This window comes from Vanacampus margaritifer, chromosome 9 (assembly GCF_051991255.1).
Source record: "Vanacampus margaritifer isolate UIUO_Vmar chromosome 9, RoL_Vmar_1.0, whole genome shotgun sequence".
Taxonomy (NCBI): domain Eukaryota; kingdom Metazoa; phylum Chordata; class Actinopteri; order Syngnathiformes; family Syngnathidae; genus Vanacampus; species Vanacampus margaritifer.
In genome coordinates, this window is record NC_135440.1 from 26,174,766 (window position 1) to 26,199,181 (window position 24,416).

The following is a 24,416-nucleotide window of genomic DNA, read 5'->3' on the forward strand; positions in this document are numbered from 1 at the left end:
GCTCTGTTGCTAACCAAAGCAGCAGCACTTATTGAGGAGCGTCTGAATGTTGATGATGATTGTGCCGGCAGACTGGTCACCATCGGCCTCGTTTTGTTGCATTTTTTTTTTTAACCTTACTTACATTGTTATTTATATTACAGGTACGTTTAATATGATGCTACATTTGATGAGTTGAATTCCCGTTTGTTTAAATGTCCGCCCCCTTTTGTTGCATCATGTGTCAGTAGAAACATTTTCTCAATATATTGATGCTAAATTAAACAATACAGCATTCTAAAAGTGGCGTAAATAAACTATACATGAGAAAATGCGGTATCTTACAAGAAAATGTAGTAAACTGCGGCAATTGTGAATCCATCCATGATTTCTGCGCTTCTACTGGGACTTGTGGGAATCTTGTTGCTGTGTAGTGACCATAAGAGGTCATTGGCCACTGCCTTCAATTCATCATCGATTTGCGACTCAACAGTACCACCTTGTGGCCACTTCAACTTACTGTCACAGTGTAATGTCCGTCCATCCATTTTCTATAGCGCATTTCCCCCATTTAGGTTGCGGGTAAACTGGAACCAATCACAGCTGACCTTGGCTGCTGTCCAGTCAGTTGCAGGACAATTGATGGACAATTTACACTCTTCAATGAACTTAACAAGAATGCTTCTAGTATAAGGAAGGACCGATAAAATCATCCAAATGTGAAACTATGACGCCAAATCTTATCACCGCTAGTGTATTTAGCATAAGTGACAAAAGAGGTCCTCGCTTTTGGACTATCCCGACGTGCAAGATTAGGACATGCGCCCAATGAATCATGTAAGAATACCTGGTCGGTCACGCAGGATAAGAATTTACCACCATACTTTAATTTTCATGTGAGTGTTTGGTATGTAAAGCCTAAAAGTGTAGTTAAGAGTGCATAAAAGACAGGAAAGATCCCAAGTTTGGCATCATTTCACTCTCAAAGTGGGAAGTCAAATAAAAATAATAAAAAGTTATTTACAGTAATGTTTCATGTGCCCCAATAGTCTTAACCATGGCATTTTGATGATTATTGCGTTGGTTTGTGGAATTCGATTTAAGCGGCAAAATCCACCTATTTCTATTCATTTAAAGGGGCAGCCATTTTGCCACTTGCTGCCGACTGAAAATGACGTACGTCACAGTTGCTCAGGACTCATTTATGTTGTATGTTTATAAGGTTTATACAGTTTTAATGCTCGGAGTGCATTATTAGTGCGTTAGCAAGATTATATATATATATATTTTTTTTTGATAATTTGGGTGGTATGACTTCTTTTTCTCATTTTTTATATTTCTTGCATATACACTTATACATTTCCCTGCGTTCATTGAATGAAAATAGAATGGTATTTTTTAGTCATTAATGAGGTCTATTTTTTCCTCTTGAATGCATTATAGGCAACATAGCAATTTTACTTAAACAGAAAGCTATATATATATATATATATATATACTTGAATTAATTTAATGTTTTCTCATCATGAATATGTAATCATTATTTTTCAATATTGCCTTAAATACTTGCATTGTGACAAAATTACATTTTCAACTGTTGCCTATTTTCCAACTTCAGTGTCACGTGTAACAGTCAACAATTGCACTTTTAATATCCTGCACTTTGACACTTTTAACTCATTACAAAGGAATCGTATATTAGATTGAGTAGTTTGTGTTTTATTTTGATCTTAAATTCTATTTTGCAGGGTGATTGTTCTGCCTTTTGTCAGAAATGAGCAAATGCTCTTTCTTGAAATGTATCTGTCATTCATTGGCTTACTTGAAATTTCATGTATGAAAAAATACAAGTGGTATTGGTCACTTTATATCGATATCGGTGAGTACTTGAACTGGTTTTGGTCTGAAAAAAGTATCGGACATACCTAAAAAAACTATAGTCTAATTCCTGTCTCAGAATTTCACATATTGTAGTTGGCTTTCATCTTCTATTAATATTTCTGCTTGGAAGAAAAAAAAAAAAATCCTCCCCCAGCCTAGATCTGTTTTTAGCAGCAGTGGGTGTCGTGGATTTGCTCCCACCTGCAAACGCATGCTCATGAAATTTCCGCCACATGGTCTGGTTTATTGTACATCGGGTTGCACCTGTGGGACGGTCACTCGTGCATCCAAGCCATCCAGTGCACGCATACCAGTACAGTACGTTGTGACTCTTTCCTTCCAGTGTGTTCGCACTGGTGAGTGGCACTTTCCAGCTGCGCCGTCACTTTCCACTCCAGTCAGTCATCCACTTGACGTCTTTTGTCCCGCCCACCCTGTCGCACTCTCATCTTTTCTTTTCTTTCTTTCTTTCTTTCACTGCAATCCCGCCATCTTCCTTCCTCACCTTCGGGCCCACTTACCACTCTTTTGACCCTCACTTCCTGTCGCGGTGCAGGATGTGGTAGTGAAGGAGGCGTGGCTTAGTGAGTGAAAAAAAGAGAGAGAGTGACTGTCCTGTGTGTGTGTAACAGTGAGTTATTCTTTGCACATACACACACACGCATTGTCACACTGACTTTATGACTGAAGCAGCTCAATTGCATAAAGCAAGGACTTGTTCTTCGCCACTATGTGGTTGCCAGGTGAGTTTGCACTACTCCATTTGGCAACCAATTACCCGCGTGCACGAGCAGCAGGGCAATGTGTGTGCGTGCGCGTCTAATTAGCGAGCTAGGGGTTGCCTGTGGGCGGGGGAGTTAAGGTGGACAGGAAAGGTCAGCGATTATGTTGCCGGCGACGCCACCTTTTACTTTTTCAACTCGTGTCTTCATGATCAGTGAAGAGTGTTCAAGTTTGTCAATAATTTGGCTGATTGGCATCAGCGCCTCGTATCGCGCTTGGATTTTGTCAAATCGTTCTTGTGTCATCATGTGTAACGTTCAAGTTTGTTGATTGATGGTCGGTCGGAGGTCAAGAGAGCTCGTTAGTCCACTCGGCCAATTACTTCTCAAATGTCTCCTCCCTCCCTCAGTGATGTTTCTGAGATGTCTTTTCATGTTATTAATAATTCTCCATATGAGCTGGATAAATTGACGTGATGCGATGATGCCACAAATAGGGGTCACAAACTAGAAGTTTACCAGACTTAAAATGATCCAGATGACAAAATTGCTCCATTTTAAATGCAGACCAATTAAAAGCTGTTAGTTGTATTTGTTGTACAGGTGCATCTGTTTTTTTTTTATGCATGTTTTTTCATTATACAGGGATGTGATTTTTCCGCTAATTCGCGGAATTCCGCTTTTTTTATCTCCCCCCCCCCCCCAAAAAAATTCAGATTTTTTATTTTTATTTTATTTTATTTTTTATTTTTTTAAGTAGTTCATTGTGTATGCACATGACTCCGACAGATAACATCTTCTGCGATAACAAAGACATTTGTGGTATGCTCTAATATGAGTTACTTTTCATTTGGTCATGATACAATTATTTGTTCACGAAATTTGAACTCTTCAACATTATTTATGTGTTAACTTAGTAATCACATTAGTTAGATATGATGATATTCTCAGTGATAGTTTTTAAAAGCAAAGGCAGTCCAATGTTTTTGAATGTGACTGATTTTGAGTTGACTAAAACTGCCATTTTATATGGGATAGTTCAATATACATTGAAAATTTATGCTGTTGTTTTGTCTATTTCTTTGCCATGTGAGTGCATTGAAAGTACTTAAAAACACGGAAAACCCATGAGCTCTAACCCTAACCCTAACCCTAACCCTGGACCTAGCTGGGTGCCAGCGGCCCCCAGACCCCCGGCTAAATTTTCAGATAATTTCACTTTGGTCAAAACACATCCCTGATTATAACATTGCTGTTGTTTCTTCTGCTATTTGGTTGGGGAGGAATCACATGGTTCTACTGCTTTAATAGTTAACAAATGTAAAACATTTGATGGGGAAAAAGAGACGGTGCAATGAAGTTGATTAGATTTGGGCAATGTTCCTTCGAGCCACTTCATTGTCATTCTTGTTTGTCCTCAAAAGGTCCATACAATCTTGACGAAAGTAAAATGCAACAAATGTTATGTCATAGTTGGTTCCATTAAATACAATAAATAAATAAATGCAATTCCAAATTTGGATAGCAGTCCTTATTTGAATGCTCTTGTGGTGGCCCATGGGCCGTAGTTTGCCCACCACCGGGAAATTGTCATGATTTAAGTCTTAATTCAGCAACTTTAAGTGACATTTTCAATACTGTTTACAAGATGCTTCGTTTTTTATCAATTCCGTGGAATGCACAAAATCTGTTTGGGTCCTAAAATAGAATTAACGTGAAAGCCACAAATTGCACTAAAAAAGACAAGAAAAAAAACACAGGCCAACTAAAATCATAGTCAAACAATCATTGGCAGAAGTAAAAATAAGTTCGGCAGGTATTTCTTTCTTTTCTTCTTTTTTCTTTTTCTTTTTTTGTAATTGCATTGTGAGCTGCATTGAAATGCTCTGGCAGGTTGTCAGAAGTCCACCACTGAAATTGTAAATAAAATATGTAATTGAGTAGCTTCACCCTCCTGTTTTATTGCAGGTCAAAAATGTCCCACTTGAAAATCCAGAAGAACAATAAGATGAAACTTCTTCTGCTGGCTTTTTTTTCTTTTCCTTGAAAAAAAAAAAAAAACCTGAAATGTGCATTGTTTTATTTGTGATGATTACACATTGAGCAGGTAACATTGAACCTTGAAGATTGCTGGGGGAAAAAACTAACACAACAATTGGCTTTAACAAGCTAAGCTACCAAGCTAAAGAAATATTACCAAATTGATCTTAAAGTTGCGTTACAATGTGGAGTTTTGAGATGCTCGTAACTCAAAAGCTGTCTTTTGAGTTACGAGCGCTGTACGATGGCAGCGAACTCAACTCCAACTTGCTTGATGGCAAATATTTAACAATTGATTTAAATAGAAGCTTCAATTTCCATTAATTTCATAGTGGAAGAGGATTTGAAATTGGAGCGATTTGAGTCTCAGGCATGGCCACGGAACAAATTCAACTCGTATCTCAAGGGCAACACTGTGCAACGTTTTTTATTGTAAGAAAAATTCTGTTCTCATAAACTCCTTATATCATATATTTTTTTTACTGCCCACCAATTATGCTACAAAGAAAAACGGCACAAAATGAAACTAAAATTAAATAAATTCATAGTAATGCGTACACTGATAGAGGAGCGTTGCTAAAATAATATAATTTGTTATATGTACTTTTCATTGTTAGTAGTTCTCATATTAACATATTTTACAGAAATAATGAAATTTCTCCTGAATGTGGTCATAAGTTTCTTGAAGAACTTTGGCCAGAGGAAATTATTTGCAACTTTTAGTGTCTGCATTGCACCATATAAACATGACGCTGGATTATACAGCACAAAATGTTGCGCACAGCTGCTGAGATGCATGAGATAATAACGCATTCCGCGTTTGGTCACCGCCGGCCAAATAAGCACTCATTTACTCACGTTTTCTTGAAAATGACATAAATAAATAAAAAAAAAAAAGGATGTGTTTGTGCGAGTGGAATGTTTGAACATGTTAATGTTTCCAGTAAGTAACACACACTACTAAACTTATCATGGGGAAGTAAAGTGAGGAAGTGAGAGAACACCAAAGCATCTTGATGTACTGGTCCCGGCGCGCCGTTCAGCCGCTACGCTAACCGCCAACGTCGCGCACACTGTAAAAAAGAAAAAGGAAAAAAAAAGTAATATTTACCTGAAAAAACCTAGTAACTTTTTTCACTCAGGACTTCTAAGTAAAATTGACAAGGAGGCTTTTGAGTACATTTTACTAGTGAAAACTTCCTTAAGTGTGACCTTCAGCTTGGGAGACAGCGACTCTACCACCTGAGCCATGCCACGGCTTGCTGTATAGCGAATATACTTTTTTTTCCCTCCCATATCAGTGTTTAATGAAACATAAAAAGTTGAAGTGATTAAAAAAAAGCCACATTTATTTGCATTATTTTTATAATCTGATTTATGACGCAGTGATTTACATTCACACTCCATTTGTTTGCAGAATTTTGTGAGGTCGTAGTGAGCTCTTAGGACACTGCGAGTCGGTTAACAAATCGAATTCAAGTACATCAACTCTTTCATATTGATTTTATCATTTCATGTCTTTTTTAAGTACCGCACGTGAGAAGAGGACTTTGAAAAATCATCGCGTTAAATCGCAATCACAGCATTGGAGGAGGAAAAAAACAAAACAATTCAAATTTGTCTCGCCAACATTTACTGTACGCGCTTTGTCACGGCGCAGTACTTAGCAATGCGATTATTTTGACTGATGATTGCCAATCATGTCAAACCTCGATGAGATCATTTATTCGAGAGCAGAGACTCCCTCGCCTACGGGTGTTACTGAGTCACATGACTGAATCCTGTCCACCGATTGGCCGAATAAGGAATTTCAGGCACTTGCTATTCCTTTGCTATGTTTTCTTTTTGAGACACTATTAATTAGTGACGACAGTAATAGTGCAACATTACCTAGGGTAATTACAATTAGTTAATTAAGAATACGTTGAGCTTGCTTATTTTTCCACATGAATTTTTAAAAATTCTTTCTTTTGATAATGAAATTATTATTTTTTTAGGTGCATGTTAAATATTGCGATAATATCAATATCGCAATATTCACCAACTAGATCACATGTTTTCCCGATATCGTGCCGCCCTATTTTGTATATCAAAAGTAGTAAAGGTATCGGTACTCGGTATCGGTGAATCCTCAGCTAATACTTGTATTGGTATCATTCTGAAAAAAGTGGCATCGAAAATCCCTACTATTAATACTTGTTCATGTAAAATTGAACATGGTCCAAGCAACGTTGACGTTAATATTGTTGTCCATTCATATTGCCCACCCATGCCATCAAGCTTAAGCATAAAACAAGGGGAATTACGTGTTGTTTTGAAAGCCATCACATAGCTTAATGCTAACACCAAATAGCAGCTATGTTGCAGTGCTACAACCTTGAGAGAAATGGATTGAACACAAACTGTGCAGCAAACGTAGACAGACAATGTACCCATATTCAGTCATGTTCTTTATCCTCTGCAAAGAACAGTACAACATGTGCCGGTCAGCTGAGAGATCTCAATGAGATTTGTACCTTGAGATACGAGTATAATTTGTTCCGGGGCTACACTCGTATCTCAAAGCACACACGCATTTCTAATCATCTTTCAAATTGGAATCAATGAAAATGCAATTCATTCACTCTATCCTTTTGTTTTTATTTTTTGTTTTTTTTTGTTATCGTTTCATTGATTGTTCTTGTCCGTCTATGTATTTGTTTTAAAGCTTAAACAAGCAAATGCCTTGACGTCAAAAATCAACATCTGCCGTTAAAAAGTATGTGATGGGTTTGTGGGGGTTAGTGAGTTTATTATGCAGGTGGCATGATATAATTAGTTGGTCGTTGGGCTGATTTGCATGTTTTCACAAAGGGGAAGTGGCTGTGTGTGTGCGTGCGCGCGCTCGCGTGTGCTGAAGGCTCTCAAATAACTGCAAGGCGAGTTCATCTCGCGGTTAGTTGGCGAGGAAAAAATGAGTTGAAAAAGCTTTAAATAGTACAGAAATGTGAAGAGTTTCAACCAGCAAGCCACGAGGACTGGCGACCAATCTCACACACACACACACACGCGTGACCTTTCGAGCGTCCAAACAAGTTTCTCTCACGCAAACTTGTGGAGTTAAATTTAACCTGAGCTCAACCTACTCTTTTTATTTGGAAAGTATGAATGAATGAAAGCAAGTGGGCCCTGCCGCACTCCATGTGAAAGATTCACCCACGCTCGGCGTACAGTGGGGGGGGGGGGGGGTGCGCTGCGCTGCGGTGTGACGGCACTCCCACCCTGCACCTCAAGTCGCCGCTCTTTCCTGTTGTCATCAACAAACGCTGCCCGGCCCACATTTGACGACGTCTTGTTTGTGTGTTGCAGATACCAGGATGCCAAGGCCGGCTGAGCTCGACAAACTTGGCGCCGACTCACCGCTGGACAGCACAGGTGACAACACACACACACACACACACACACACACACACACACATACATATTTAAACATACATGACGGCTGGCCAAAGACAGCTTGAGGTTCGTAAGACAATTTAGCACACAAATGTGTTTTACTAGCTACAAACTAGTGAAGTGCTTAGACCAGGACAACTTTTTTTTTTTTTTTAATTATTCGGAGCTAGGCATGGGCCGATCACCAGTTTGACGGTTCAGCGTGGTTTGAAAAAGTCAAGGTTTCACTAAACGCTAAAACTGTCTGTCGCTGCTAAATATGGGCAAGGGGACTCATAAGCACAGCTCAATATGATTGGTTGCTTGCACAGTCGAGTAAACGAGCCGCCTCCTTTGCAGTTAATTATTTCTAATGAACCTTTTAGTCATTTTTTTTCTCCTTCAAGGCAAAAGAGACACTGCAACTGCAAACATGAATGCTTTTTGTGCAAAAGTGCCACCGGGTACTAGTTTGACCCAAGGACAACATGAGTATCCCACGGGCCTTTGATGGGACACTGTGACTTACTAAGAAAAATTAAAACAGAAGAAGGTTAACATTTATTTTGTTTGAAAATCTATTTAATCGTTCAGTGGGGGGAAAACTGTATTTAACTAGCCAAATTTTTAAAAACAGGTCATTTTAGAGCTGTCATTTTAACTCTTTGACTGCCAGACGTTTTCAGAAAAGGGATGCCGTGGGTGCCAGCCGATTTAAGCATTTTTGACTGATCTTTCAAGGTCCACAGAAAATTATGTGTTTGGACTATGGAAACACACATACTACCAAATGAAAGATTGGACTCTCAGCTTTCATCAGAAAAAAAAGTTTGTTTCTACCTTATTCCGTTCTTCAGTAATCAACAATAGAAAATGGTTAGTTTCACCTCTGTTTTGAAAAAAAAAACGTCTTTTACCGTCTTTGGCACTCCTCCATAGGATTTAACTAAACGTTATTTAACGTTTTTGGCAGTGAAAGAGTTAACACTTTGATACCACAGTGTTTTTGTTCAGTTATCATACTGCCATTATTTATTTATTTAGTTTTTATTTTTGTTTTAGGGGCACAATTAGAACATTTATGGGCACACACTGTAAATTGACTTGTGTACATGTTTACATTTATATTTACTTGATGTGGGCTAAAGTATGGAGCAGGTGTTATTTAAAATATTCAAGAATATAAAAAAAAAATGAGCAAATGGACTGGTTGCATATTGTCGAGTAGATGAAAAATTAATTTGTTTTTTAATTTTAATTTGTTGCCCATTTTTGTTTTGGATGAGCGCAATTTGTTTTCGTTCTTTACAATTTTGTCTGTCTACTTACTCGTCAGTTCATCATCATGTGCAAAATGCACTTTACCGCTTTTGTTGTCTTTTCCTTTTCATCCCAGCGCTTTTGAGACGACTGTACTGTGTGTCGTGCTCATTCGCCGCTTTCTTGTTTTTCCCATGCAGATTCCGAGCGCAATGGATCCGAATCCAATCATCAGGTACGTCCAACTCATCTCCCGCCGCCCCATCCCCGGTTTCTGTCGTGCTTGTGAGAACCAGGGTGGCTATTAAGTGAGCCTACACCGCTGACTTTTAGGCATGGGGAGGGTACACCCTGGAATGGTCGCCAATCACAACTGTTAGACAACCCATATTCATCACGTAACATCAGAAGTTGCCGTGAACATTTCAGATTTACTGTCTTTCTACTGTATTGCATTCACGGCGATCTGTGCACTGACCTCACTAAAAAGTCAGGCATTTCATTGGCACATATTAACTCATTCTCTGGCAGCCATTTTCACTGAAGCAACCCCCTTCGCTCCCGGCTGCTTTACTGGATTTTGACTGATTTTGCAAGGCCCACAGAATATTGTGTTCCATTGCTATAAAAACATGGAACCTACCAAAAGAAAGATAAGAGTCTTTTCTTTTATTGGAAAAAAAAAAACAAAATTTCTATCTGTTTATGTTTTGCAGCAATTAACATTAGAATCTAGCTAAATTTCATCATTATTCACAAATCATTCACAAATGTTTAAAACAGTGGGGGGAATTTAGCTTTTTTTGCAACATGGCCCTGGCTGAGCTCTTATACTCTGCTGCCACCTGCTGTCCGTTTTTTTGTAATAACTACCATTGCTTTAAGCGACCTCTTCATGTCAGAAGCTGCATCAAAGCCTTCTGTATGCTCTAGCATAAAAAACACACACACACACATCTTCGGGAGCATGGTCATTTTTAAAATAAAACATATTTATACGTTTTTGGGAGCAAATGAGTTAATAATGCTTCAAAGGACAAATATTTACTTGACATTTACATTCCAACAATGCAGAATGTCATTTTTTTTGTTTTTTATAAAGGCATCGATCCCTAAACTTTATTTAGTGACCTTATCATGTGAATCATTTTGAAAGACTGGCAACAAACAAAATCAAAGGATTACAAATATCACCGCTGTTACTACATAAGCTTGGATGAGCCGGACGTATTCTGACAATTGTTACGACGGTACAGATGCTGATCTGATGAGTAAAGTTCTCATGAGCGCACACTTGTGCTCTGCACATCATTGGACTTAATCATGGACATTCCATTTTATTTTTGTATCCCGCTGTTGTTGGTTATTCATATGTTCCCTGCGATCTACTGGCGACCAATCCAGGGCGTACCAACGTCAGCTGCAATCAGCTGCAGCACGGCACGTGCGCTAGAGAACGGATGGGCAATCGCGGCGATGCAATATGGATTTGAATCCCCGCTGGAGTAAATGTGATGTCCCAAAATAATGTTCGTGAAATCCGAACATCGCCCGCAAAACCTTTGAGTCAAAACAAAAATGATTGTCACATTTCCTGGTACGTGTTTGCTCTCCTTGGAAATGAAAAATCACTTCTTCAATCAATCCTTCAATTCTGTCCTTTTTCTCTTCATCAAGGCTCAGTCAATGAAGGTCAATCCCTTTTCCCTTTCACCGAGCCTGAGCAGCAGCAAGGTAAGTGGCTTTTGTGAGTCTGCATGTGTGTGTGTGCGTCTTCATGTTTGCTCGTCTTTTGTGTCTTAACGTGGTGCAGAAAATTGCTTGACAGCAAGCGGGAGCGCTCTGACTTGCTCCTTTTGTGTTCCTGCCCTAAGTAAACAAGCAGGCCCCCTATTTGGCAGCACGTAATCCTCCCCTCGCATTTCCCAGAACGCCAAAATAAAAGAATGGGATCATTTGCATATGCCGTGGAAGAAATGCAAACGAGTGGGCGGGGACTTTTGCAGTTGGGACATGCTCCATCCCGAAAGGAACTTCATCGCTTTGTGCAAGTAAAAAGAAAACACAAAATCTTGCCAGGAATGTTAATTGTACACATATACTCATCTATTTATTCTGCAAAAACTATTAAAATAGGTCTGCAAATTTTCAAAATCACCCCCCCCCCCCCCCCAAAAAAAAAAAACTGAAACTGGCACTAAGCATATCCGACACAAAATGGAGGTTCCCAACATTTTTTAATCAAAAAAATATTAACAGTATAAATCTTTAAAAAAACTGTAACACTGTAACATTGTTGCATTTTATACTTGAGATTGTCTTTTCTGCGTAATCATCAAATCTACCTGTAGTATGGCTGCGTGTATTATACCGCCCCCTAGTGGCCAAACTGCATATATTCAGCCAAAATCCAACTGAATTATGAAGCGCAGACGGTTTGTTAAATTCTATTAAATGATGTTACTAGTGTATGTTTCTGTAAAGTAAAATACTGAAGCGTGCAATTCTTCTTATTAAAAAAGCATGTTATAAAAGTTTTTCTTTTTCTTTTTTTAGTTGGCTAGAAGTGATTGCTTGCGTTTCATTTCAACGGGAGATGATAGCGTTTTGCATTCATACATTCTGCAACTATTTGATAATATAAGCAATAATAAAAAATAAAAAACATATTGTCGCAAAATTGCCTTAAAAAGACCTTAAGTGTCCACATTTGACTTCTTTAACCTGCTGACCTCCTCCTCATGTTCCTGTTTGTGTTTTATATCCTTTCAGAATAAGATGGAAGAGTGCGGCGAAATGTCCCCGGCACTTCCTCCCTCTCACGGGCCCACCCCCTCCCAGACGGCACTGCAACACACACAACTCATGCTGACCGGCTCCCAGCTGGCAGGGGTGAGACCTCGCACGCACACACACGCTGGCAGGCTGTGTTCAGAATCATGCATTAAACTGGTCTCTCACTAAGCGGCGAATGCTTGCCAATGGCCTTTTTTCCAGTTTTTTCTAAATTAGCACAACAAAAAGTGATACAATTTGCAACCTTTTACAAACCCAGACGAAAACCCCACATTCATAAGGAAGCATTTGCAAGATACCAGCTTGACATACCAATTTCTATGTAGTAAATTAAAACAAAAATAATTAACTTTAATGTAGATGAGTGTGTTTTGCAAAGTTAATACAAACCAAAATGTTTGCGTTGTGATGCCTGGGGCTGCAGCGAGCAAATATTTTTAGAATGGAGTATTCTGCAGGTAATCCGAGTAAACGCTTAAAATCTTATTTTGCATAATGTGAGGCACAGGCATTTTTGTCCACTTGGGGTCGCCATCCTCAATTTCTACTGTCGTATCTGTGACGTTGAGTGTGTGTGGCTTTAAAAGACGTGGCCTGGCTTGGTGAGTGATGTGGGCGTCAGCAAATTCATTGGCTGTTAAGGGACTAACCCATTAGCCAGTCTTCGTTTCGGCTGACTTGTTTTGACCATCGGCAACTAGTGGATGAATGGACTTATTGCGGGTTCGTTTGCGTTATTCGATTAATTGTTTCAGGACAATTTTTTAATTGTTTTGCTGACTTTTTTTTTGGGGGGGGGGTTTGCATGTCATCTTTGTTTCATGTGGTAATGTGTTATTAAAAGGAAAAAAAAATTGGATTTTTTTTTTTATTTTTGTGACAATTTGAAAAAAAGTGTTTAAAAAAAAATCAGCCTATGAATCGGTCGGGCTCTCAGAAAGTGATTTCAAAAACAGCCATATTCTGACGCCCTCTCCCTTGCACTCTTTGCTTTGCCTCGCAACTTCTTAACACTTGCCTCTCCCGCTACGGCGCCGCTTCCAGCTGACGGCTCTGTTGCCGGCACAGCAGCAGATCCTGTTGCAGCAGGCCCAGGCTCAGCTGCTGGCCGCCGCCGTGCAGCAGTCCAGCGCCGCGCACGCCGCTCACGCCGCCCAAGCTCAGGCAGCGGCCGCGGCCGCGGCAGCCAATCAGCAGGCCCACAAGCAGCAGCAGGCGCAGCAGCAGCAGCAGCAGCAGCAGCAGGCGGGACAAACAGGCCAGCAGGGTCAGGGACAGAGCACACAGGAACACACTGCCCAAAGCGTCCCTGCCCCACCTCCTCCGCCCCAGCTTGCCCTCTCTCAGCCAATCCAGCTCACCGCCCAGGTACTGGCAGCCAATCGGAGCCGTCGAGGGCCGACCGAGCGAGCCTTTGCGACAGTGCTTCTCAAACTGATGTCACTTGGGAAGTCCAAATTACTTGCAATACTTAGTTTGTCATATCTTTAGTTTTTCCTTAAAAGGGCACGAAGCTAACACCTGCGTGCTCATTTTTTCCATGCAACTTGTTTTTTTGTGCTTTTTCTGAAATGCCCTAAGAAGGTAGTTATTGGTGTCAAGGAAGAAACGTGAAGATTTCTTTGTGTGCAAGTGAGGATCTCGGTCTAGCTCGAGTTGCTAGTGGAAGCAAAGTGACAAGTAAAAAGGTCGAGCTAACAAGAAATTGGGCTTCGCTATATACTGGCAGTTGCTATTTACGCGTTGCTTAGGCAACATGCATACTGTACAGCCTTTTGTGTGTGTGTGTTTTATTTCCCAAAATTAATAAGCAATTTATCTTTAAAAAATCTTTCATATTAAGATATGATAATAAAGTTAAGTTTCAATTACTCAATTTTCTTACAATTTTTCATGTAAAAGGCGTATTAGATATCAATTTGCGTTTTTTTTTTAAGAATTTTGTAGTATTTTTCTTTCTTCCCTGCAATTAATTTTAACTGGAAGAAATTATATGCACATTTTTGTGATTTTTTTTTTTAGCAGCAGAAGAACTGTCGGTACAGTACTCGACTATTAACCAGGGCGTTGGCGCCATCTTGTGGCATCTTTGGGCTTTACAGAAAGAGCACACAAATAGTGAGATCTGAATGTAATTGGCCACTTCTATTTAACAAGAAAAGAAAACAAGTTTGAGAACCCCTGCTTCACAATTCCCCTTTTCACCTGGCATGACCCCCCAGCACCCCCCACCCCCCTTCTGCCGCCACCTTATCGTGTCACATGGTCACAATTGTTGTGTTCTGGTCTTCATCAGGACATCCAGCACTTGCTGCACCTGCAGCAGCAACTGGTGTTGATGCCCAGCCACTCGCTGCCGTCGCCTGCGCAGTTCCTCCTCCCGCAAGCGCAGCAGGGCCAGCAAGGTACGAGTGAAACATTTTTTTTTTGTGCCAAAAAGGATTCCATCAACATTGACTTGACGTCATGATTGATTGCAGGACTCCTATCGACACCAAATCTTATTTCGCTACCTCAACCAAACCAAGGGAGCCTGCTTTCTGCTCAGAGTCGAATGGGTGTGCAAGCACAGGTAGGAGGAAGAATTCATGAATTACAATACAGAGGAGGAGAAGAGATGAGGAACCAAATTTGGTTACGTCCTATGACAGTGCGCAGGGCAATGTGATTAGTGTTGGGAAATACAAATTGAGGCCAAATGGAGTGCGCTACTTGGTTGCCACCAGCAGAGGCGCTCTTGGAAGAACACCGTAAAGCCAGCTGGGTCCCACTGTACAAACATCCTGCAACAAAAAAAAAAAGAGAGCCAAAAACAGGAGTTCAGAACATTCAGAAGTTCCCCCCCATCCCATTAAAATAATAGAAGTCAATTAAGAGACTACTTATAATAATGTAATCAAATAACATTCCCTATATGTAGTACAGGTTATTGCATTAACAATAATTACAAATAATTATTTCTTATGTTAATTTGTGAAATGAATAATAAATGCTCAGTCTTACATATAATGCTGTTTTTTTTTAAATTCTGAAAATATGCTGTATTGCATTACAATATAACATTATTGTTATTAAAGTAATTTAATTAACGCACAGAATGAGTATTTAAATGTTTGTCATTTATTTCGGGTTGCTAAAAGAAGTCATTCAAATATGAAATGCAAATATTTCCGTTTTTTAAAAAAAAGCCAGAAAAAAGATTTATTCTTCTCTTTTCCATTCTCATTTCTTCATGTCAACATTTGATGTCTTTTTTTATTTCATGAAATCAATTTAACAAATAAATGTGTTAATACGGTACAATATATTTAGTTAATAAATAAAAAATACATTAAGCCATTAATGAAGAACAAATGGTTTATTTATGACACTATATAAATAAATGCTTGAAATGAAATTGGCGACCTGATGGAGTGTTTTGTTTCCGCACTCGCGCAACAGAAAACGATTCAAGATTCATTTCTACATGACACGAATATTTGCAAACGCGTTCTTTGTTTGCCGGCGATGTCCCGTTTCAGCGAGACAAGAGCCTGGAGGTGAGCGGAGGCCTGACCTCGGCGCCCTCCCACCCCGAAGAGCCCAGCGACCTGGAGGAGCTGGAGCAGTTTGCCCGCACGTTCAAACAGAGACGCATCAAACTGGGCTTCACGCAGGTAAGCGACGCCCCATCGTCGGCGTCCCGTCCCTCGCTTTTGTGTGTCAACGTGTGGCGTCCGTGCCCGCAGGGAGACGTCGGCCTGGCCATGGGGAAGCTGTACGGCAACGACTTCAGCCAGACCACCATCTCCCGCTTTGAGGCCCTCAACCTGAGCTTTAAGAACATGTGCAAGCTCAAGCCGCTGCTGGAGAAGTGGCTCAACGACGCAGGTTGGTCCTCGTCCTTCCTGATGATGATGATGATGATGATGAGGATGAGGAGTGACGGACCGCCTTCCCTTGCAGAGACCATGTCCATGGACAGCACCCTTCCCAGCCCCAGCTCGCTGTCGTCGCCCTCGCTGGGCTTCGACGGCATGCCCGGCCGCCGCAGGAAGAAGAGAACCAGCATCGAGACCAACGTGCGCGTCGCCCTCGAGCACGCGTTCTTGACGGTAAGGACGACTTTTGCAAAGGCGCTTGAATTTCAATTTCAGTTCCGCATTCATAATGATGCAGACTGATTACGCAAAGGGAAAGCAAATCACAGATGCATACTATGATTATGCAAAGAAAAAACGTTATTGTGTTTATTCTCAATTAGACTGTGTTGATTAAATTGTAAAGGACAATTTCACACATTAAAAGTAATCCAAAGTATTTTAAAAATGTTGTATTTAAATATTTGAATTAAAACATCAAAACTTTCTAAACATTGCTGATACATTTTTTTTTATTTTTTCTCCGTGATCATTTACATTGTTGACGTACTATTAAGAAACAAACATACATTAACGCTATTGCTGATCCAAAATGTGTATAAAATATATTTTCCTTTTATTTATTTTTTTGCGCAGGAGTAAATGCTGACATGAGTATTCAGATTTCAGTGTTCAGAGTTCATATTTTTGAATAAAAATGTTTTGGATCATTGTTGATTAAATGCTAATTCAAAACAAAATTCTCCTTTTGACCGTTTTAGAATTGTTTTTATTTTTATTAATTTTGGTCCCCGCGACCCTTGTTGAGGACAAGCGGTAAAGAAAATGGTTGGGTGGATTAATATTGCTTAAATGCTGAGAAAAAAAAGCATTGATTGTTAAATAATAAAATTAAAATAGTAGATTTTTAACAATTGTATTTATTAAAATTGTTCACCTTAGTTAATCTGAAATATTTAAATGTTTAATGTATTTTTAGGATTTTTTTTATATTTAAAGAAAAAAGTTCTTAATGCTGAAAAAGGCTTGACAAAAATGTTCATGTGAAATATTTAAAAGATTTTATTTTTATAGATTTTCTTGCTAATTCTGTAAAATGAATCATACATCATTTCATTCTATATATTTTTCAATATTTTGTTTTTGAATGCATGTTTGTAATTAAAATGAAATTAAAATATTTTACTTTTTTATTTTCTTAAAAAAAAAAAAAAAAATATCATGTACATTATTATTATTATTTTAAATATCCCGAATATCAAAACTTTGACTGTCCTGGGCAACCAATCAGAATGATGTCATCTTTCTGAGCCTTTTCAGTTTGCATGACTCGGCACGCCATTTGTGAAGGAAGCTCGCAATTTCTTCCTACGTGATGTAAACGCGGTGATGGTGTTGTTTTTTGCGAGTGAGCTGAGCTGCCGTTTCAGAACCAGAAGCCTACCTCAGAGGAGATCCTGCTGATCGCCGAGCAGCTCAACATGGAGAAGGAGGTGATCCGGGTGTGGTTCTGCAACCGCCGGCAGAAGGAGAAGCGCATCAACCCCAGCAGCTCCACCCCTCCCCTCCCCAGCCAACCCGCCGGCGCCCCGTCTGCGCACAAGCCCCCCTGCTTCAGCCCCCACATGGTGCGTCGCACCGCCACTTTGACCTTTGACCTGCTAAATAAATTCAGTGTTCCTCCTGCAATATTGCTGCTCACCTAATGTGGACTATAAAACCTTTTTTTTTTTTTTTTTTTTGCATAAAATGTGTTTTCATCTCTGGCTTTCTCGTCCCCAATATCAGATGAGCAACCAGCTGTCCCAGGCCGTGACCAGTCTCAGTAGCACAACGGCGACCACCATGTCTCCCATCTGCCCTCTGACCTCCAGCCTGGCCTCCAGCCTCACCTCCAGCCTCACCTCCAGCTCGGCCCACTCCCCGGTCACGCCTCCTCCGGCTCCCCCCGCCGCTCCCGCCGCCGCTCCTCCTCGCAGCGCGGCCAGCCCGGCCACCCCCGGCCACAGTGCGCTCAATCTCAACCCCAGGTAAGATGCTCGTCAACAACCGCCACAATGCAAGGCAGGCGTACGCATTCACTCGCAGCCATTTTCACTGAAGCAACCCCCTTCGCTCTCCCGGCTGTTTTACTGGATTTTGGCTGATTTCGCAAGGCCCACAGAATATTGTGTTCGATTGCTCTAAAAACATTGAACCTACCAAAAGAAAGATTAGAATCTCCTCTTTCATCAGGAAAAATAATAATATTTGTATCTGTTTCTGTTTTGCAGCAATTAGCATTAGAATATAGCTAAGTTTTATCGTTATTCACAAACCTGATGAAAACACTGTCATAAAGAGCTTGTTTTCAACATGGCCCTGGTTGATCTCTTATACTCTGCTGCCACCTGCTGGCCGTTTTTGTAATATCTACCATTGCTTTAAGCGACCTCTTCATGTCAGAAGCGGCATCAAAGCCTTCTGTATGCTCTTGCATTTAAAAAATGATGATGGTTTGAATGAGTTTTTAGCACATTTTCAGTATTTGCATTACGGCTCGGAGTAAATCGGAGCAAAGTCAACTTGTGAGTCGAGGCGCCACTGTACAGTTTGAGCAATGCAATTTTAACTTTTTTTTGTGTGTGTGTGCGTTCGCAGCTTGTGGCGTGTGGGCAAAAAGAACGGCGAGCTGTCGAGCTACATCAGCGACTTCGCGGCAAACTTGAGGTGACGACGACACGCACGTCACACACTTGCAACGCAAACCTCAAAGCAAGTGTCGCTGTTCTCGTGAGAATGTTGCCACTTTTTCGATGAATTCACCGTAAAAGTAGCTTCTTTTTTGTTTTGTTTTTGTTTCTGACGCTCCGCACTGTGGCTGCAGTGTGTTGTGGTTGTTGAACTTGTTCCTTCGCAAATTCTCAGGAGAACTCGCTGAACCGCAAAGTTTTGTTACCAAAAAAAGCCCTTTTGCTTTCATTTTGACACACGAGCAAAACGTCTTTTTGCACCTGTTTGATTGCACGTGCAGTGGAATCGTCCCAAGTCACTTGGAAATAATAAATGATGGTGTTGGCTTTAACAATGCGCCATGGATGCAGAGCGCACACAAAAAAGAAAAAGCCAAACATGAATTTCGAGGTTCCACTGTAAATCCTGCTTTCCGTTTTGTAAGCTGCTTCTTAATCTTCTGTTCTCTTCTGTCTGTCTGTCTGTCTGTCTGCTTTCCGTGTGTGCGTGCGACACAACAGGAACACTGTGATGGGGGTTAACACGGGGATGAACCAAGCCCTCCTCGCTAACAATCCCCTGGCCACTATTCAAGGTGTGTGTTTGCGAGGCCACAACTCGAGTTCATTCCCAACGTCGGCAGTTTTGCTCCGTTTTACTGACGAGTGTCAAAGGCCACAAAAACGACATGCTAAAAAAATGCACTTTTAAAATAATTGACATTTGTATAGTAAGACTACAACTTTTTGCTCAGTGTATTTATCTTTAGTCTCAAAATAACTTCAAATCGACAACTTTCCTCAAATAACTTTTTTTTTTTGCAACTTTTTGCCACAAAATTCGATTTAATTTAATTTGTGGCCTTAACATTCCTTTGTAGAATTAACCATCAAACCACACCATCAAAATCCATTACGTGTGTGTGTGTGCGTGTGTGTGTGCTCATCTTGCTCATGTGATTCCTTTCCTCCCTGCATCCTTCATCATAAAGGAGCAAAATATGTGACCACTGCTATAACGGAACTTTTGTGCAGCGCAGCAACCAAACACATGAATTCTTTGCTAATTGACAAGTTGGCAAAACATTTCGTAGCGTCAATTTTACTCTAAAATAAACAACATTCGGTCCCAGTCTAAACTTACACTTGGAAAAAAGTAAAATATTAATAAGAAAAAAGAAGAAGAGAGAAATGGTTGCAAACCCTTCAGATTGGGAGACAGCTCGATATATCGCTGGTGTTAGGTGGAATCCTCGAACCTCCAACACCATTTGCAATATGTTGACAAACAGCAGGCGTGGCATAGCTCAAGTGCCGCCGCTCATGCCGGAGGTTGTGAGATCGTACCTTAACCCTTGAGTGACTTTTTAAAATTGAACTCTCTTCCAAGTGTAAAGTTTTCTCTGTTCAAACTGGGACTGAATAAAGAGTCTTCTTTTTTTTAAAGAGTAAAATGTCCTCTACAAAATTTACTGTGTAAATGTTTTTCTCCAGAAAGAGCGTGTGAGAGTTTCTCTGATGGGAACTCCTGCAAGCCTCTGGCCAATAGTTTTCAAACAAGATTCGGGTTCAAATTTCCCGCACTCTATCCGCCAGGATGTGAAGAAGGGTAAATGCAGTTTCATTTTTGGGCCACAGGTGGCAGTAGCGATTCAAAATTCAATTTTCTACTTTCAGTAGCTGTAAAAAACACATCCAACGGCAGAACAAAGGATGTTTTTTTTTTTCTTTCATCCCATTTTTTAATCCATTGACTTTGCTACTAGCCTCATTTGAGCTAGCGCTAAGCAAGTTTGACTCTCTGGTCCTGCATCCAAGTTTGCTAACTGGCTCTCGTGTGTTGCTAGCAACAAATATTCTCAGAATTGCTTCCAGAAGAAGCACATACGTATTGTAGCTACGCACAATACGCACGCACCCAGGGAGCTAGCTAGCTAGCACAGGGGGCTAAGGTCAAACTGTGGCAGGCTAGCTAGCTCCCTGGCAGGTAAACAAGCACCCGAGGAGCTAGCTAGGAAACTAACTAGCTAGCACCTGGCTAAGTGCAAACTGTGGCAGGGTTTTGACTTTCTGGACCTGGTTTTGCCACCTCTGGCTACGATGCGTTCTGACTCGAATGGGATCATTTTGATTCACCGTTTGTTTTGATTCAAGTCATGACCCATGTGACACCTTTGCTGTATATTTCCCTCAGCCCTGGCAGCCAGTGGTGGCCAGCTCCCTCTTTCCAGTCTTGAGTGCGGCGGCGGGAAGATGATGCTGGGGGTGTCGGGCGGCCAGGGCGGCGGCCTGGCGTCCTCCCTCTTCCTCAATCACCCGGCCCTCCTCCACATGGGCCCGGCGGGCCCGGGCACGGCCGGCCTGCTGAGCGCGGCGGTGGCCAAGGCCTCGCGCCCGTCTCCCTTCGCCCCCTCGGCCAGCAGCATCAGCCCCACCCTCTGCTCGCCCTCCCCCTGCTCCAGCCCCGCCTCCTCCTGCTCGTCCAGCGAAATGGCACACAGCCCCAAGATGGAGTGACGGCGCCGTCCGGCCAATCAGAGAGGAGGAAGGAAGGAAGGAGGCGGGCATCTCTGGCCTTTCACACCAAAGCTAGCTCTTCCTCTCTCTCATGCGCTCTTCTTCTTCTCCCGCCGCCTCTCCGTCCTTCCCTCCCGCGCTTTCCGATGCCAAAAAAACACAGAATGGAAGAGGAGGGAAGGAGGTGGGGGAGGCGAGGAGGGAAGAAGGGAGCGGGAAGGGGAAGACCGAAACCAAAAATCTTTTTTTTTTGTTTTGTTTCGTCTGCATCAGCGTGGCACCTCAAGACTCGCGACGCAAGAGAAGACGAGCGACGAGGCTGCCATCCAGCGACTAAACCAAAAATGACAAAAAGGAGGACAACGAAAGGAGGATTTTTCAAATGTATTTCTTTTGCGGGTCTGACGAGGAAGCGGAGGAGGAGGAGACATTTAAAACCAAAAATATACCTAAGGAGGACGCGGAGGAGGAACACACAATGACAAAAAAAAAAAAAAAAAAAGACAACCATACCAAAATCTCAAATACCAAAAAATACGGAGAGAAAAGCTTTATTCCAAGGACATGTAAATAAATCGTCAAGCTATCCAGGACCAGGACTCCACTGCAACACGCATCCTTCATCGGCCATTTCACAAAGATGCTACCGTTAGCTTAGCATGTAGCTCATCTTCATCATCACCAACATCATCCTCATCTCACATAAGACCAAGCAAGGCGCCTCTTGGATTGGATTGGAAGCTGCGATCGGTCGCCGCTGCCCTTTCGTCAATCAACTTTGCGCGCATTTGTCCGCATCGTCGTCCGTCCATGCCATCCGTCCACATCCGACTGCCATTAAACGCTCAAAATGGAAACCAAAGCATTTTTTTCCCCCCCAAGGCCTCGAGGTTTTCTTCAGGAGCCTCGTCCGAGACACTCGACGACACCCTGATGGGGCGGCGGCGGGGCGGGGGTTTAAAGCAGGACTCGATAAACCAACCCCTCCCCTCCCCCGCCCGACACAAACCGTCTCTTGGGTCATCAGCTCGTGCAACTTCGTGGAAAGTTTGCCCGTTGAATACCAAACGGGATAAGTCAAGTTTGACAAACGATCTCTGGGGTCAGGTGGTCGAACCTCCCACCAAAATGGGTCCCTTATGCTCACCAGGCGAAGGGTGGGACCCACGGCCGTGACGTCACACCTTTTCTAAAAGGATACCAAAAATCAACCCAAACCAAAAAGAGACAAACAAACCCAAGGACTGAACAGAGCAAACCAAAAATCAGCAACCGAAACGTGTCTGGAGGGAGGAGGGGAGGACTTTGGGGCGCGTGTAGCACAGGTGGCGCGCCCAAAAGCCCACCGGGTGGGCCCGTCCGGCCTCCCTCCCCAGCCCAGCGGATGGAAGCAAACGCAAACGACCTCACTGAACTCAATTTCTTCTTTTCTGTCGGGTTGCTGTGATGACGTTTTCTTGTACTGTAAACTTTTCGTGCTTATTATCATCAGTCATTTGCAACAATCCGCTCGCTTACTACACAAAGATCCTTATTTTATTTGACTTTTTTTTTTTGTAGTTGTGCTAGACATTTTTATCAGGTGGTTAAAAAAAAAAAAAAACTGTGAAAATTCATCTTCCAGATTTTTCCAAAAACCAAACAAACCAAATAGACACGAGGTGGCGTTGTGGCAGAAATGGAGCAGTTTTGTGTGTTTGCGCTGTTCGTGGGCACCAAATGGAAGACCGGGAATGTCGCCACGGTGACTTTGCAGGCTCGCTGGCGCCCCCCACAGTCGCAGGCAGGCGTTTACCCAAAGACGACTCGGCTTCGACGAGGAGGTCGGCGCCTCAAAGGTCAAGAAGCCTTTTGTCCACGTGGACTCTTTAGACGGAATGTATCTGTTAGTGCTTCTATAGATTTTTGTAGTTTAAAAAAAAAAAAAGAAGATCTATGTTCTACTACTGCTTACTTATTGCCAATGTATTGAAGAAAAAAAAAAGACTGAGAAAAAAAAGATCCTAAAAACATTGACTTGATTTTAGACCAAAAATTTAAACTATCTCTCTTTTTTTTATTTTTTAAATTTAGACTTTTGATTGTACTATTTATTCAGGGTAGGGTTGATTTGTTCCCTTGCTATTTATTTGTTAATTTATTTTCTTTGAATATTCTGGGATGGATGTGAGGATGTTGTTACACCGCCAACTTTTTTCTACAAACCAAATAATCCCACAAACGCGGGTGGTCCCCGGTTTACGAGCTTGCCAACAAGTTTGCTGGCCGGCGTAAGAATACGAGAATTTGCGCCGCTGGGCTTACTGTTTTTTTCTTTTCTATTGATGGCCTACTTGTGTTTTCATATCAATATTCACTGTAATTATGACTACTGCGTAAGATAGTGATTGACGACGGCGTGTATGATTTTCCGTCGATCGTAAACCGAGGACCCCCGTAACAAGATTTATTTTCGATTTTTTTTTTTTTGTACAGTAAAATGTTTGTAAGCAGAGCAAAAAGTTGACGTGTTAAACATTTTTCTCCCCTAGGGAGCAACTCTGAAAGCTTTACGGCTACGTGACCAAAAAGAAGCAAAACACAAGCAAGGATGCTTTTCAAATGTTCTTTCATTTCTCAATTTCGTCCTTTAAACTTTCCCCTTTTTGTTTTCTTGACCTTTTATTGCGTTCCTTCATCCACTGTTGGATGTAAAAGAGAGATAGTTCATCATATACCTCATATTCTATGATGATAAACCAAATAGATGAATGCTTTAAACAAAAAAAATGTGGTGTTGGGGTGGGGGGTGGTCAAGGTGCGATGGGGGGTGGAGGGGGGGGTGGTCTGTCCCCGTGACGAGAATGTTGTGCTGATGAAAGTTTGGGGCTCTGATATGAGATTATGGGCCTCTTTCACACTGAGATTATGCAAAATTCATCAATATCGGGCCTTATTTGAAGGTATCGGGTACTTGTGGAGGCTGCCGATACCAGCCACAAAAAAATGTTGTCAACAGAAGTCCTGGTTGGCACTATACTGTCGAGACACATTGGTAAATCATCGTCTGTGTCAGAAAGACGCCAAGGTCTTTGGACACTTTTTTTCTTTTAATAAGTACTAGCGGTATCAGTGAGTACTCGTACTGGTATCGGTCTAAAAAAAAGGCGAAATCAAACATCCGTAATGTGGCAATTCAGTTAGTTTTAGACCAGGTTTGTTACTACGCATTTGGATTTAGTTGTTCATAAATGCTT

The 24,416-nt window shown here is 41.4% G+C and overlaps 1 protein-coding gene across 3 annotated transcripts in view; it reads left to right on the forward strand.

Annotated features, from left to right (window-relative positions):
• The window catches only part of pou2f2b (POU class 2 homeobox 2b), a 63,281-nt gene extending 39,326 nt beyond the window's left edge, over window positions 1-23,955 (forward strand). The window contains exons 1-16 of one of the 3 annotated variants that reach the window (XM_077576564.1): window positions 2,504-2,603; window positions 7,971-8,036; window positions 9,497-9,531; window positions 10,974-11,030; window positions 12,069-12,188; window positions 13,137-13,460; window positions 14,389-14,497; window positions 14,573-14,664; window positions 15,614-15,748; window positions 15,821-15,962; window positions 16,038-16,186; window positions 17,383-17,580; window positions 17,741-17,982; window positions 18,593-18,661; window positions 19,186-19,259; window positions 20,858-23,955. In XM_077576564.1, coding sequence (XP_077432690.1) covers window positions 2,591-2,603; window positions 7,971-8,036; window positions 9,497-9,531; window positions 10,974-11,030; window positions 12,069-12,188; window positions 13,137-13,460; window positions 14,389-14,497; window positions 14,573-14,664; window positions 15,614-15,748; window positions 15,821-15,962; window positions 16,038-16,186; window positions 17,383-17,580; window positions 17,741-17,982; window positions 18,593-18,661; window positions 19,186-19,259; window positions 20,858-21,180 — 2,148 coding nt within the window. In that variant the 5' untranslated portion in view covers window positions 2,504-2,590 and the 3' untranslated portion in view covers window positions 21,181-23,955. Of the gene's footprint in view, window positions 1-2,503; window positions 2,604-7,970; window positions 8,037-9,496; window positions 9,532-10,973; window positions 11,031-12,068; window positions 12,189-13,136; window positions 13,461-14,388; window positions 14,498-14,572; window positions 14,665-15,613; window positions 15,749-15,820; window positions 15,963-16,037; window positions 16,187-17,382; window positions 17,581-17,740; window positions 17,983-18,592; window positions 18,662-19,185; window positions 19,260-20,857 lie in introns of those variants that run through there. The other 2 variants (XM_077576563.1, XM_077576565.1) reach the window with 2 other exon arrangements.
• Window positions 23,956-24,416: the final 461 nt, after the last annotated feature.